Here is a 17,427-nt window from a genome sequence, read left to right as displayed (position 1 = left end):
GTATGATATAAGCTGTATTTATAATGCACCCTCGGTTTATTCATGTGTTCAAGTGTATTCCATGTAATAAATATTTATGAATACAGTTAGTATTGCATCAAAGTTATGCTGAATAGTAATTTATCTATCGGTGTATTGCTATTGTTGTATTCCAACATTGATTATTAAAAAAACAAAGTTTATGAATCTAAAAATCATTGTAGTTGTTCTGTCATTTTGTTGCACTCTTTCTACTGTTATGAAAAAATTAAGTTTAAAAAAAGTAGAAAAAAGTCAAAGTTTGTGATACCCTTATCAAAAAAGTAGCAAATGAAGTAGTATCAACTTGTTTGATTTATCCCATAGTTGTAATAAAATAGTAAAATGCTTTGAAATGTTTGTTGTCAAATCAAAGAATAGAATCAAAATTGCTGCCAATTGGTTGCATCCATGGTAAAATCTCTTCAATACTCACTGAAAGAAAAACAGAAATATGGTCTAATATTAAAACCTTAACATATTTTAAGACTGTGTTTCTAAAGATTAAAAAATTCTCTACAACACTGAAACAGAAACACTTAAAGCACCTTATTTGTTTATCTATGACTTAACAAAAAGGCACTAGTATTTGGCATACATAAAGTTCATGGAATAATAAAGTGATCACCAGCAACTAAGCAGGGGCGTAGCAAGCGGGGGGACAGGGTGGATGAAGTCCATGGGCCTGAGGGTTCAGGGGCCCCCGAGCACAAAAGCGAAAATGAAATAAGGTCTGATAATGGAGAGAGCAGGGCCGGATTTACCATTGGGTGATGGGCCTGGGTCCAGGCCCCCCAAAATTGCCCTATGCATCTTTCTTTTGTCCCCAATAACTGCATGTTTTTTGGCCAACTTGTAAAATTTCCGCATCTAAATAGCAAAATTCATGTTGATCTGGGGCTAAAATAGTCTGAAATTGAATTTTTCGCATGCTTTACACGCAAATGTCCTAGTAACATCCGATCAAAACATGTTAGTTCCCCTCTATATTATACGTAAACCAAAACTTGGCCACTGACTTGAGTGCACATGCCCTCCTCGGCACGTGAGTTCGGGGCCTCCAAATTTTGGCCTGGCCGAGGGCCCCTATAAGGTAAATCCCGCACTGGTTAAAAGGGCCCGGACTGCTCCTTGTCCATGGGCCCGTGATGCTCTTGCTACGCCCCTGCAACTAAGATCTTTGAACTCTCATCCAAGCTTCCTTAAGACAAGCTTGTAACTGTGGCTAGCACAGTAGGATAGCTGGAGTTGCTTACAGTGAGAATTTCAAATGAACAAACAGTGTTTGTGAAAGTATGTGAAATTACATAGACCCGCTGGGTTCAGTTTGCGTCCAGTAACCTCCCTGTGGGCACTTTGTCATGGTTTCATGACAGGAGCGTGGGCATTCATTTTCAGCTTGACTTACGTTACAATGACATTGATATGTCGCCTGGATTTCATTCGTGCTTCCCGTAGTTTACGATCTTGTGGACTTTCAGCTTCATAATATTCCTGGTCATACTCCCTCCGTGAAGGCTGTCTAAACATAATCTATTAAGTGCGTAAAGTAAAAGAAGATGATTACAAGTATGTGAAGTCATCTGCAATCATTACAGATAAGATTTTGTTTGGTTTAAACTTAAGACATTACATTGATTTGTCTTTTCCATGCATCTTTTTGAGACACGACTGGAGACAATTTTCCTTGGCAATGGATTTTGCCTTCAGGGCAGTATATATTCAACAATGCTGGTCCGGCAGGACTATTAGACTAGTTAATTTAAGTATGAGCTAGACAAAAATGGAACACCAATGTTTTTACTTGCTAGTGACTCTAAATACGCGATGCTTGGGTAGGATGAGCATCCCACCAAAAACTGCTTTCGTTGAAAACCCCCTTATATCAGTGATTGGGCAAGTGGATGTAAGGGGTTTTGCAACAAAGCTCTTCATATACATTCAATGCATGGTTCCCATTTTTTTAATATTTGCTCTGATTGGTTCTCACTATCTGAGCATGCACAGATAACATTTAATGCAATAGCTTACCCTTTTTCCGTGGAATCTATTCATTAGCATTTGCTCCTGTACATTCAAAATGATATCCTTGACATGTTCCTTGAAGGGGTCGGATTTCCCGCAGAGTTCTTCCTCCATTTCATGGACACGATCAACACGTTCTCTAGCAGCTGCTTGGTCAGCTTGCATGATGGCTAACCTAAAATAAATGAGAGATTGATAGATTGACATAGACTGCAGGAAAGGGTTTTAAATTCACAGCTACAAGTCCAGGGATGTGTGTCAAATAATGTATACCTGACGACATTCCCATATTATTGTAAATCAGTATTAAAAGTAGATCGAGACCAATATCAGCAGTAGATAGCTACTTCGTCAAGACCACTATCAGCAGTAGATGGCTATTTCACCAAGACCACTATCAGCAGTAGATGGCTACTTCAACAATACCAATCATGTCAGCAGTAGATAGCTATAGCTACTTCTTCAAGACCAATATCAGCAGTAGATAGCTACTTCAACAATACCAATGTCAGCAGTAGATAGCTACTTCGTCAAGACCACTATCAGCAGTAGATGGCTATTTCACCAAGACCACTATCAGCAGTAGATGGCTACTTCAACAATACCAATCATGTCAGCAGTAGATAGCTATAGCTACTTCTTCAAGACCAATATCAGCAGTAGATAGCTACTTCAACAATACCAATGTCAGCAGTAGATAGCTACTTCATCAAGACCAATATCAGCAGTAGATAGCTACTCCATCAAGACCATTATCAGCAGTAGCTAGCTATTTCATTAAGACCATTATCAGGAGTAGACAGCTGCTTCATCAAGACCAACATCAGCAATACATCTATTTCATCAAAACTACTATCAGCAGTAGATAGCTGCTACATCAAGATCACTATCAGCCGTAGATAGCTACTTCATCAAGACCAATAGCAGCTGTAACTAGCACTTTATAAAGACCACTATTAGCAGTTATAGAAAGCTGGTACATCATGTCCATCAAGATCAGCAATAGATAGCTACTTCATTAAGATCTCTATCAGCATTACACAGCTACATCATTACGACTAACATCAGTAATACAGGGTGTTTCTCAAAAACAAGAACAAATGTTACAATTGAGACATTTCCATACATATACAAACTTCTGAAAATTGTAACCAACATCAAAATTGCTTTCAGCAAAGGGAATGGCATTGAGAAAATGTTGTGTTATCATCATTGCATCCCTCAACTTATTTTAATTTTTCCACATAAAGGTTCACATTATGATCACAACCTGATCACAATTTTAGAAACACTCCGTCTGCTAGCCTGCATACAATATGGCAATAATTACCACTGCTCAATTGGAGAACGAATCCTTATGCTTGGATGAGTTTCAGAAAACACCCTTGTCTGTCTGTGTCTTCCTGATATTGATTGCTCAATGCCAGAAGTAGGTAAGTGCAGTAGCTGCCTTTTGAACATATATATAGTACTCATCTGGCAGATACATATTGCAGCTATTGCACTTGCCCACTACTGGTACTGAGCAGTTGATATGTGCTTTCTCTCTAAATCACTGAAATGATTCCAATTTTTCCTACATCATTTGAATTGGACATACCTGTGTAGCAGTTGTTCCTGTGCATCGGTCTTGTGTTCTTGGGTGTCATTTTCCATAACATATTCTTTTTGTGTTACTTCTTGCTAGAGTTAAAAAGGTAATAAAAATTAAAATATTGTCACAACATTTGATGAAAACAAATTTTGGCACAGTACATTACCAGATAGGCATGTCAACAAACTGCACACAGTGCAGTGGTGGCACTATGGGGGCATTTCCCCCAAGAAATAAGGGCATGTGCCCTTATTTCATAGTTAAATTTTCACAGGAGGGCACTTTTAGTTGTGCCTAAAATTCCAGTTATGTCAAGGGAGCCGATATGCGCTATTAGGCAGATCTTTATGGTATATTATTACAAAGCTAGTAAGCTTGTGAGCAGCGCTTCATTTGGGATAAAACCAAAACTAATATTGGGTTGTTTTACTTACAATAACACCAGCAAACATTCGAGTCAACTCTTCTTGCATTTCTGCTTTCTCATTCAATGATTTCTTGAAATATGAATCAACACCTTTCCTCCCAGTATAAATGGCCCTGGCGTCGGCCATGCGTCGACGTTTTTCATTTTCTTCCTAGAAACAGAAAATAATGGAGAGTTTGCAAAAGAATTCATGTGCTGTTCAAGTTCACTTGGGTAACTTTAACTTAACTGTAAAAAGATAAATATTTTATAGAACACCCCCCCCCCCCACCACTACCACCAATTACCAAATAGGGTGCAACTTGCTAGACTTGAGTCCAATCCTCATTTAGGGTTAGGGTTGGGGTAGGGCAGTCTTGTAATAAGACTAGTAGAGTTGCATCCTATTTGGTAATCGCTCCAAATATATCCTCTCACATCTGCATATTTATAAAAAGCTCATTGAGCACATTGTTGTGGCATGCAACAGATGCCATAGATTCTTACAGCCATATGGAATTTCATGAGAAGTGTAGCTCTTCTAAAGCTGGAGACAAAGTCATCCTTGAGTTCCAAGTAGAGATCATCAACAGCATGGCTTTCTTCATGACTCACTTCCTATTATACAGGTATGTAAAAAAAGGTGAGAATTAATATCGGACACTCTTCAGTCTGTATATTATACAGTACTCAGGAGCAGACTTTATTTTAACATTTTTTTTCTTCAAAAACAACATTATGAATTGTAAATCAGATGAGTGTCATTCAGTGGCATAGATTTCTTTTTGACATGGGGGATGAGCTTAAATTTCTTGAAGTATAGTGAATGCAGCCCCTTTTGGCGACAGAATAACTTTATTGTACAAATGCGGTCAAAAAAATTTGGCATATTGAAGCTAAACTAGTCAAATATGGTGCTAAAGTGGAATACATGCATGCAAATTAGTGTGCAAAAATTGGCACTTTTTAGGCTAAAATGGCCAATATATAAGGTTAATTTGGACAGAAACTCACATACAGGTGTCAACTTTAATTAAGGGGAGAGGGGATGATTGTATGGACCACCCCCTGTCAAAAATAGGGGGGGTATCCCCACCCCAGGTTCTATGCCTATGGTGTTATTTCATTCAGTAATGTTCAGGCAACAGAGCAAAGTACAGTGTGTTGTTTTTGTTATTTATCAAAATAATAAACAAACTGTAATTTCTTAAGAATCTATATTTGCACCAAATAGACACACCTTTCCCATGTGTTCAAGCTACCATTCATGACAATACTTAACACATAATATAATGTGTCACACAACTTCCCATTAATCTCAGTTGTATTTCATACCACTTGACTGGCTTACCTCAAGATCAGTTATTGCACCCATAAGCTCAAACTGGAAAGCTTGCATCACCTTATGTGTTTTGGATAGACCTTTTAGAACCGCCTGTAAGTCCATGTCATTGGTACACTGTATATATCAGATCAAAAGGAAAGCAAACAATGTCAAAAGGGGCCCCGGAAGGGGGCTCCTAAAATGAAAACAAATATAATAAGTGGAGATGTACCTTGAATTTTGAATTTGAATTTTGATATACTTGAAGTTTTTTTGGGACGGCAAAGAGTAAAGTGTCCTCAAAATGACTAAAAAGGGACAAAAATAAGTTGGAAAATGGGGATGACAAATTTGGCTTTGCCTCTCCTACTTAAACTCTGACTAAGATACTGCCAAAAATGGTTGAAATTGGAGTGACAATCATGCTTTTTAGGCAGTGGAAACAAATTAGTTCAATCTTTTGATCAACCATTGATGGTTGGTTGATCCTTATTATTTATGAAATCAATTAATTAACTATTGTTAATTTTGATAACATATGAATCTTTATCAATAGCAAGCATCGAGGCAACATTGACGTTAATCCAAAGATTGTACTGTTTCTGGTGCCTTATCAGTTTCCATAATTCCAGAGTTAAGACCAACCTAAGCCGAAATAATGAAAAAAAAAGAAGATAAGAACACACTTCTATAATACAGCCTGTCTCAAAAAAAAATTGTGCAAGTGAAAAGCGCCCTCTTTGGTGATTAGAAAATACTGTTGTGACATGATGCTTATATCAACGTCAAGGGTACAGTCTTAGCTCTCAAATACCGTTTATTCTGTTCAATTTGCTCTTTTTAATCTCGAGATATGTTTAGTTACGAACGAAAGGGTATAATCACAATTGTGCCACTTTTACTAGGGAATAGGGCTGTACATGTAAATCAATGATAGCTGATGTTGATGCGTCTAATGCATTCCCCTCGGGCTCGTGCATTAGACGCATCAACACCAACGCGCGTGCATTATTTTGTCTAACTTCATGAATTTATCAAATTTCATGAACTTGTCAAAGTTCATTAACCCATAAGTGTGTAATATTTGTTTGTCTTTTAACATGTCTTGAATGACAAAAATAACAGTTTTTACCATGGTAAAATCATTGACATGCACATGTATTTAATTTTACAGCAGAATGTGAAATATTTATTTATCGTTTAATTTTACGTAAGAGTAAAAAGAGATTCATTATACCTTTATCATGACAAAACATTAAAAACAATTTTGTATTGTTGTGTAATTGATGCATTATTTTGATTTCATGAAGTAACTCTTGATAAACTTGATGCTATCATTGATTTACATGTACAGCCCTCTTCCCATGTAAAAGTGGCACAATTGTGATTTTACCCTTTCGTTGTTAAGTAAGCATATCTCGAGATAAAAACAAGCAAATTGAACAGACTAAACGGCATGTGAGAGCTACGACTATGTCCTTGACGCCGATAGCCAGCGGGGGTGGGGTGGGTGGGGGAAGAGTGCCCCCTGACAAAAAATGAACGAAAAAAGTGCCCCTCTGACAAAAAGTGAAAGAGAAAATTAGGAGGGTAAAGGAAAAGAAAAGGGGCAAGGAGCCCCTTTTCTACCAACAGCCCGATCATGGGCCAAAATAGTGTAAAATACAACAAAATTTCAATCTACGTGTGCACATTGTAAAGATAAAGCCATTTCCATCCTGATAATGGGCGAACATAGTATGTATAAATTACCAAATCGTCCAAATAAAGCCTGATGCAACTGTACTTTTTTCATATGTGCCCCCCAAATTTTATTTTGCCCCCCCCCCCCCGACCAAAAAATTCCAATAGAATAGACAATCGGGCAACTTTCATCTGAAATACACCAATAAATATTGTGGAAGATATAGGTAAAGCCATAATACAGAGGGAGTATGGGTTTCAAAATGATTAACTTTGACTGATTACATTTGAAAAACTTGCTCCCTCTGTGGAAGGTGTTTCCAAAATCTTCCACAGGTGGAGTGTGGATTTCAACTGGAATAGCCCAATATTCGTTGAAGTGAGATTTCATTTTCAGAACGTTCATTCTATACCTTATCAGCGTCTGTCAGATCTTCCAGGAGTTGCACACGTCTTTCCCTTTCTTCCTCCATCAGTTCATCCACAGATTTCTGATGTGTGCCATGAAGTAATTGTTGTAATACACTTTCTTTTTCTGTCTCTACTAGAACATGGTAGGCCCTTTTTTCTTTCTTTTCCTCATCCTGTTGCATCGAAGATGTGTGTAAAACAAGAAATATGGTTGTAAATTAAAGCTATAATGTAACATTTTCATAATAAAAAAAATACTTTTAATCTTTTTCCCATAAGCAGTTAGATTTCACTGTCAGAAATGTCCCCTTAATGTCCCCTTTTATTTTCGAGTGGAACAGTTGAGGTAAGACAAGCAAAATCACTACTAATTCCAACCCCTGTATTGCGTATGGTCGATTGCTTTATGTGTTACAAATATCACATGTATGCCTAGTACCCTCAAACATAATTTTATGCAAGTTTGAGTAATATTATCATTTTATTCAAAGTTTCCGATTTTGTCGACAAAACAGTACCTAAAGCCTTTTTTGCAGTGTTTTTATAAGTTCATTCATTTAAAAACACTGCCCTCTTTCTCTCACCAATGAAAATTTTTTTTACAGATAATGTTTATCTTTTTTTAAACCAAATTCACAACTATATTTACCACATTGAATGCAATAAGTCGAACAAGTTCCCTGTTGATTGGCGAGTAAAGCCTAACTGCCATCTCTCTCTCCCGTTCCTCATGCTTAGTCCGCCGCATTTGCTCCAACTCCATGGCACTGTACGCAAACAAAATATTATTAATGACATACAAAATGTACAATTCACTTTTTATTTCTTTGCACAGTTGCTTTTTTGTTTTTACTTCAGGTGTATAATTACTTCATCAAGACCACAATCAGCAGTAGATAGCTACTTCATCAAGGCCCCTATCAGCAGTAGATAGCTACTTCATCAAGACCACTATCAACAGTAGATAGCTGCTTCATCAAGACCACTATCAGCATTAGATAGCTACTTCATCAAGATCAATCTCAACAGTAGATAGCTACTTCCTCAAGACCACTATCAGCAATAGATAGCTACTTCATCAAGGCCATTATCAGCAGTATTATATAACTAGACCACTATCAGCAGTAGGTATAGCTACTTCATCAAGAAAACTATCAGCAGTAGACAGCTACTTCATCCGACCAATATCAGCAGATATATACTTCACCAAGACCACTATCAGCAGTAGATAGCTACTTCATCAAGACCACTCTCAGCAGTAGATAGATACTTCCTCAAGACCACTATCACCAATAGATAGCTACTTCATCAAGGCCACTATCAGCAGTAGATATCTTCTTCCGTAAGACCACTATCAGCAGTAGATAGCCACTTCATCAAGACTACAATCAGCAGTAGATAGCTACTTCATCAGGATCAATATCAGCAGTAGATAGCTACTTCATCAAGACCAAAATCGGCAGTAGATATCTACTTCATCAGGGCCACTATCAGCAGTAGATAGCTACTTCATCAAGGCCACTATCAGCCATGTATAACCACTTCATCAAGAAACCTATCAGCAGTAGATAACTACTTCAGAAAGACCATTATCAGTAGTAGATTATGTAGGGTTTTTTTAATCAGACGTATAATTACTTTATCAAGACTACTATCAGCAGTAGATAGCTACTTCATCAGGACCAATATCAGCAGTAGATAGCTACTTCATCAGGACCAATATCAGCAGTAGATAGCTACTTCATCAGGACCAATATCAGCAGTAGATAGCTACTTCATCAGGACCAATATCAGCAGTAGATAGCTACTTCATCAGGACCAATATCAGCAGTAGAGCTACTTCATCAAGACCAAAATCGGCAGCAGATATCTACGTCATCAGGAACACTATCACTCAGCAGTATATAACTACTTCATCAAGACCACTATCAGCAGTAGATAGCTATTTCATCAAGACTACTATCAGCAGTAGATATCTACTTCATCAAGGCCACTATCATCAGCCGTGTATACCCACATCATCAAGACACCTATCAGCAGTAGATAACTACTTTCGAAAGACCATTATCAACAGTAGATACTAGATAGAGCTACTTCAACAAGACCACTATTAGCAGTAGATAGCTATTTCATCAATGCCACTATCAGCCGTGTATAACCACTTCATCAAGACACCTATCAGCAGTAGATAACTACTTCCGAAAGACCATTATCAGCAGTAGATAGAGCTACTTCATCAAGGCCACTATTACTTAGCAGTATATAGCTACTTCATCAATACCACTATCGGGCTGCATTAGATACCGTAAAATGGGGTAACTTTGGGCACTTTTCAGAGTTTTTAAACCACTGCTTCCAAACAAAACCAAGTATATTTCTAATTAACTCTTTTTTGTGACATTAGGGTTCCCTTCTACACCTTGAAGTTGAAAAAGATTTGTTAATAATTTTGTAAGGGTGCCTTAGGGGTTAAAAATGACCTGACCAAAGCTACCCCGCAACTTTGGTCACAGTATTACATTCCATGAAGGAAAAAAATCAAAAAAATTGATCTTCGCTGAATATGAGCAAGTTGTTGTTTTTTGTGACATTTGAAACCTTGCACAATTAATCAAACACACATCCTTGCTCACAAATATCGATTTTTATTTTTTCTGAAAAAATGTAAAAAAATGCTGATTTTTGGTCAAAAATCCGCTTTTTTAAGTAAATTTCAAGGAAATTACACATGAGCGACTATTATTTCTTCCAAACATATTTCTTAACAAATTGACACCAACTATGACTAAAAACAATATTGCTGTACGAAAATATGACCATTTAAAAAAATGTATTTGACCGACCAAAGTTACCCCGCTGACCGAAGTTACCCCATTTTACGGTAGCTACTTCATCAAGACCACTATCAGCAGTAGACAGCTAGGTAGCTACTTCATCAAGGTCACTACCGTATATCAGCAGAAGTGGCCACTATAATTAGAAGTAGATAGCTACTATATCAAGACCACTATCAGCAGTGGCTACGGCTACAGCCGTGTATAACCAATTCATCAAGACACCTATCAGCAGTAGATAGCTACTTCATCAAGGCCACTATCAGCCGTGTATAAACACTTCATCAAGACACCTATCAGCAGTAGATAACTACTTCAGAAATACCATTATCAGCAGTAGATAGAGCTACTTCAACAAGACCACTATTAGCAGTAGATAGCTACCTCATCAAGACCATTATCAGCAGTAGATTGCTAGGTAGCTACTTCATCAAGACCACTATATCAGCAGAAGTGACCACTATAATTAGCAGTAGATATCTACTTCATCAAGACTAATATCAGTATTAGATAGCTACAGCATCACTCTTAGCAGTTGATAGCTACTTCATCAGGGCCACTATCAGCAGTATATAACTACTTCATCAAGGCCACTATCAGCAATAGATAGCTACTTCATCAAGGCCACTATCAGCAATATATAACTACTTCAACAAGTAAGACCACTATCAGTAGTAGATAGCTACTTCAGAAAGACCACTATCAGAGGTTAGATAGCTACTTCAGAAAGACCACTATCAGCAGTAGATAGCTACTTCAATAGGACCAATATCAACAGTAGATAGCTACTTCATCAAGATCAAAATCGGCAGTAGATAGCTACTTCATCAAGACCACTCTCAGCAGTAGATACATACTTCATCAAGACCACTATCAGCAGTAGACAGCTACTTCATCAAGGCCACTATCAGCAGTATATTACTACTTTATCAATACCACTATCAGCAATAGATATAGCTACTTCATCAAGACCACTATCAGCAGTAGACCGCTACTTCATCAAGGCCACTATCAGCCGTATAACTACTTCATCAGGACACCTATCAGCAGTAGACAGCTACTTCAGAAAGACCATTATCAGCAGTAGATAGTGCTGCTTCAACAAGACCACTATTAGCAGTAGATACTTCATCAAGACCACTTTTGGGCTGCATTAGATAGCTACTTCATCAAGACCACTATCAGCAGTAGATAACTAGATAGCTACTTCATCAAGGCCACTTCTTCAGGACCACTATCAGCAATAGATAACTACTTCATCAAAACACCTATCAGCAGTAGATAGCTACTTCAGAAAGACCATCATCAGCAGTAGATATAGCTACTTCATCAATACCACTATTAGCAGTAGATAACTACCTCATCAAGACCACTATCGGGCTGCATTAGATAGTACCTCATCAAGACCACTATCAGCAGTAGATAGCTACTTCAACAAGACCACTATTAGCAGTTGATAGCTACTTCATCAAGGCCACTACAGCAGTATATAACTACTTCGTCAAGACCACTCAGCAATAGATACCAACTTTATCAAGACTACTATCAGTAGTAGATAGCTACTTCATCAAGGCCACTATCAGCAATAGATAGCAAGGCCACTGTCAGCATTATATAACTACTTCATCAAGACCACTATCAGCAGTAGATAGCTACTTCAGAAAGACCATTATCAGCAGTAGATATAGGTACTTCATCAAGACCACTATCAGCATTATATAACTACTTCATCAAGACCATTATCAGCAGTAGATAGCTACTTCATCAAGACCATTATCAGCAGTAGATAGCTACTTCATCAAGACCACTATTAGCAGTAGATAGCTACCTCATCAAGACCACTATCGGGCTGCATTAGATAGCTACCTCTTCAAGACCTCTATCAGCAGTAGGTTGCTAGGTAGCTACTTCATCAAGACAACTATATCAGCAGAAGTGACCACTATAATTAGCATTAGATAGCTACTTCATCAAGACCACTATTAGCAGTTGATAGCTACTTCATCAAGGCCACTACAGCAGTATATAACTACTTCGTCAAGACCACTCAGCAATAGATACCAACTTTATCAAGACTACTATCAGTAGTAGATAGCTACTTCATCAAGGCCACTATCAGCAATAGATAGCAAGGCCACTATCAGCATTATATAACTACTTCATCAAGACCACTATCAGCAGTAGATAGCTACTTCAGAAAGACCATTATCAGCAGTAGATATAGGTACTTCATCAAGACCACTATCAGCATTATATAACTACTTCATCAAGACCATTATCAGCAGTAGATAGCTACTTCATCAAGACCATTATCAGCAGTAGATAGCTACTTCATCAAGACTACTATCAGCAGTAGATGTAGGTATTTCATCAAGACTACTATCAGCAGTAGATAGCTACTTCATCAAGACTGCTATCAGCAGTAGATAGCTACTTCATCAAGACTACTATCAGCAGTAGATATAGGTACTTCATCAAGACCACTATTGATTAATTAAGCAGGTGTATAATTACTTCATCAAGACTACTATCAGCAGTAGATAGCTACTTCATCAAGACCCCTATCAGCGGTTAGATAGGTACTTCATCAAAACACTATCAGCAGTAGATAGCTACTTCATCAAGACCCCTATCAGCAGTTAGATAGAAACGTCATCAAAACCACTATCAGCAGTAAATACCTACTTCATCAAGACCTCTATCAGCGGTAGATAGCTACTTCATCAGGACCAATATCAGCAGTAGATAGCTACTTCATCAAGATCAAAATCGGCAGTAGATAGCTCCTTCACCAATTAAGACCACTGTCAGCAATAGATACCTATATACTTCATCAAGGCCACTATCCACAGTATATTACTGCTTCATCAATACCACTATCAGCAGTAGATAGAGCTACTTCAACAAGACCACTATTAGCAGTAGATAGCTACTTTATCAAGACCACTATGAGCAGTAGATAGCTTCTTCGTCAAGACCACTATCAGCAGTAGACAGCTACTTCATCAAGGCCACTATCAGCCGTATATAACTACTTCATCAGGACACCTTGTACCTATCAGCAGTAGACAGTTACTTCAGAAAGACCATTATCAGCAGTAGATGTAACTATGTCATCAAGACCACTATCGGGCTGCATTAGATAGCTACTTCATCAAGACCATCGGGCTGCATTAGAGAGCTACCCAGCAAACACAAAACGTTTTTAAAACGTTTTAAACAGGTTATATTTTGGGTTTTTGGTTTTGGTAAAAACGTTTTGATAACATTCAAATGTCGGGTTATTTAAAACGTTATGTATGAAAACACACTACAAAACTATTTTTAAAATGTTTTCCAAATGTTATTGTGAAATATTTTTTGCAAACATTTTTTCTAAATATTTTGTCAACACTTAAATAACATTATGTTAGAATATTTGCAGGAGGTTATCAAAAATGTTATGAAAACGTTTTATACCCTTTATACCCTTTATATAACCCGACATTTAAACGTTTTCTGACAACCTTTTCTAACATTTGGCGAATGATGTAGGAAACGTTTTGTGTTTGCTGGGTACTTCATCAAGACCAATATCAGCAGTAGATATCTAGGTAGCTACTTCATCAAGACCGCTATCAGCAGAAGTGACCACTTAATCTTCATCAAGATCAAAATCGGCAGTAGATAGCTACTTCACCACGACCACTATCAGCAATAGATAGCAACTTCATCACGACCACTATTAGCAATAGATACCTACTTTATCAAGACCACTATCAGCAGTAGATAGCTACTTCATCAAGACCACTATCAGCAGTAGATAGCTACTTCATCAAGACCACTATCAGCAGTAGATAGCTACTATATCAAGACCACTATCAGCGATAGATAATATACTTCATCAAAATACTATCAGCAGTAGGCCTAGATAGCTACTTCAGAAAGTACATTATCAGCAGTAGATATAGCTACTTCATCCATCAAGATCACTATCAATCACAAGCTGGATATCAACAGTATAGATAGGAGGCCGGTCAAGTGCAGATCCGTCGGAACACGCTTTTCAACAACGGAATAAATGCTAAGCTCATCGTGACATCATCCAAGCAGCAGAGTTCATTTCCCATTGGAAAAGCGTTATCTGACGGATCTGCAGTTGCCCATTTTGATAGTTAGAAAGCTACTAACAATTCATCATTAATAGCAATCAAGTAGATAGAAGTAGATACTTGGAAGTCATCAATAGCTATTTTAAGCTGTGCAATTAATCGTTGAAATAATAATAATTACTACTCAAAAGAAATGTACTGAAAAAGAAAAACCTCTCTTTGTATTGACATTATCAACATTATCAGGAACTAAATGTGGTTTCCTTAATGCAACATTTAGTTTAATACAACTTGTAACATCCCGTTCGATACTTACCCGTCAACAGCGGCCAGAGTCAGTCTCCTTGTCGTATGCTCCAGTAAGAGTGGATTTCGCATTTTCTCATCGAAGTCCATTTCCCTACCCCTAAACTCGACACGGGTCCAATTTCCCAGTGATGTCCGCTATAGAAATGGGTGGTGGTAGGACGACCGGAACGACTTGAATTGCGAGTTTGCAGCTATAAAAGAGAATAATAATAAACAGACGCGATTGTCTATTGTTGCATGTTTGAAATAGATTTGTTCGGCCAATAAGGTTTTCACCAATCAACGTTGGCCATTTATGCGTTTCATCATATAGGACTATCTGAGATGAGGGTGGTGCATGCGAGCCCTAACCCTCTCATATTTGGGTTGTTTTAGAGGGTTTTTAATTTTTTTTTTTTATAATTACGTCATCAAGACTACTATCAGCAGTAGATAGTTACTTCATCAAGATTCTGTCAGCAGTAGATAGCTACCCCGGGATAGCTATTTCATCAAGACCCTATCAGCAGTAGATAGCTACGTCATCAAGTCCCCTATCAGCAGTAGATAGCAACTTTATAAAAACTTATAACAGCAGTATTGTAGCTACTTCATCAAGACCCTATCAGCAGTAGATAGCTACTTCATCAAGTCCCCTATCAGCAATAGATAGCAACTTTATAAAAACTTATAACAGCAGTATTATAGCTACTTTATCAAGACCACTATCAGCAGTAGATACCTACTTTGTCAAAGTACGGGAAGGTCGTTTAAAACAAACTAAATCAAACATTATTTTGTCGGATTTTGTCACCGCCCTCCCTGAAATTCACTTTTCCCCCATGCCTCCCCCATTTTGTTCTGGTATCACCACCGGTTTACCCAATGGCTGGGCATATAAACTCAAAGTCCCATAATGATCCTTACCTGGTAATACCCTGTCTTTCTTTGGATTCCAAGCTTGACGTGTCTTCGTTGAGCCTTCACACTGATAGCATCTTTTGTTCTCATATTAAACTCTTTTCCGGGATTGATCAATTCATCTTCATACTCGACGTATTCTGAGTCGGAATCTGCGCCGAAAACCCACATCTTTTCACAGAACACAGAGACAAAGGTATAAATATTGTTTTAATGACGATGACGATGTGGATTACATAGTAAATGTTGGTTCTTTCATTAATGATAAACTGAACAATATAAATCCGGCTAGTGGTGAATTTACACGAACTTGTCCCCCTCTTCTCACTTGGTTGCAAGTTCCTTGTTAGGGGAGGGTCGGGTCATAATCATGTAATGTGGCTTGGGTGAGTGGGCTTCGGCCCTTAGTAACCCAGAAAGGTTTGAAGTTTGGTTTTGAAGTCCATGATGATATGTGCTAACACTGTATAATTAATTTTGGTACTATCTATTCCAGCCTGTTACAACTTTGGCCGGGGATTGGAAGTAGGCTTATCTATCTACTCTCGTGTGTTGCTTCATGGTTGGGCCTCTTGTAGCTTGATAGCCTGCTAATTCATTGGAACATGTATGTTTGATTTATGTTGTCAATTCCTGAGAATATTAATGTTATGCTTGGATCAAGTCTGCTCTTCTCCTCGGGCTTCTCTGTAGGCCTACAGCTACTACATGACTAAAAGACACCTGTAAGTTGGATCGATGGGCAGGTTGATTTGAAATTTAGTTTTCAAAACCCCTCTATAACAGTTGACTCAGTTCTTGATTGGCATAATACAAAAATTACAAGTTGTGGCTTCTAGGCCTAATGATCATACTTCTTCATGTCCCGGGGGGGGGCACTCGAATTTTTTTTTTGTTGGGGTGTGCCACCGCCAGTTTCGAACTCGTGGTCTAAGGAACTGATCGGCCGGCCAAAAGGGGTCTAGGGAACTGATTGGCCGGCCAAAAGGGGGGGTCTTGGGAACTAATTAACCAGCCAAAAAGGGGGTCTTGGGAACTGATTAGCCGCCAAAATCTGAAAATGGGGTCGCGGAACTAAACAATGCAGGCCAAACCAGGGCTCAATTTCGTTACGTTTTTGCCACAGATTTTTAAAGGAATCGATTTCTGTAAAATTGGTCTGATGGGGTGGCCTACGATATGGAAATCTCAGCAAAGCAAAACAGCATTCGGATCAAAATTAGGGCCTACTAGACCCTGCAGACCTACCTATAGCCTACTGATAATTATAGCAGCAGCGAGCAGCATTTAAAAGCCCACCATAAAAACAAACCCACAAAAATATTTTTTCAGTGCCGTAACTAAAAGAAAAACATTTAGGCTACATTAAAATGTCATGCATAGGCTACATGAGACGATTGAGTGAAGTATGCAGAATTTGACAACCATTCCACTATTGGCACTGAACCAGTAGATCGTAAATTACCTTTTAATTCACTGTTATGGCCAGCTGCAAGGACGTGTACATAATTATTTGAGATACTTTTCCTTATATTTGGCAATTTTATTCCCAAAAGAGATTTCAAAATCATTTATTTCCAGCAAAGTGTTTATCAGCTGAAGGCCTCGGCACTCGCCGGCCGGCAGTGCTGCAATCACTGTTTACAATCAACCAACCAGTGTTGCCACTACTACAAAGTACAAGGAGCCCAAAATCCCGCCCAAAATCCACCTTATTCCTATATACAATGTGTTTCAATGGGGAAGAAATCGATGAAAAATTCCCTTTGAAGCTTTTTGGGCGCGAAATAGTGGGACAGAAAACACGCCAATCAAAATGCCAATGAAAATTT

The 17,427-nt window shown here is 38.2% G+C and overlaps 1 protein-coding gene across 1 annotated transcript; it reads right to left on the bottom strand.

Annotated features, from left to right (window-relative positions):
• On the bottom strand, positions 1-14,873 carry LOC140154527 (uncharacterized). The gene is made up of 10 exons (XM_072177100.1): positions 14,703-14,873; positions 8,111-8,228; positions 7,464-7,634; positions 5,395-5,502; positions 4,551-4,661; positions 4,072-4,215; positions 3,644-3,726; positions 2,050-2,218; positions 1,427-1,551; positions 1-453 (listed from the first exon to the last, which is right to left on the bottom strand). Exons 1-10 carry the CDS (start codon positions 14,780-14,782, stop codon positions 444-446), a joined length of 1,119 nt encoding a protein of 372 aa, XP_072033201.1. The 5' UTR covers positions 14,783-14,873; the 3' UTR covers positions 1-443.
• Between the last annotated feature and the right edge of the window lie 2,554 nt (positions 14,874-17,427).

The sequence above is a fragment of the Amphiura filiformis genome, chromosome 1 (assembly GCF_039555335.1).
Source record: "Amphiura filiformis chromosome 1, Afil_fr2py, whole genome shotgun sequence".
Classification (NCBI taxonomy): domain Eukaryota; kingdom Metazoa; phylum Echinodermata; class Ophiuroidea; order Amphilepidida; family Amphiuridae; genus Amphiura; species Amphiura filiformis.
The sequence above is the reverse complement of the archived record's forward strand: the minus strand, read 5'-3'. Positions and strand labels throughout refer to the sequence as shown.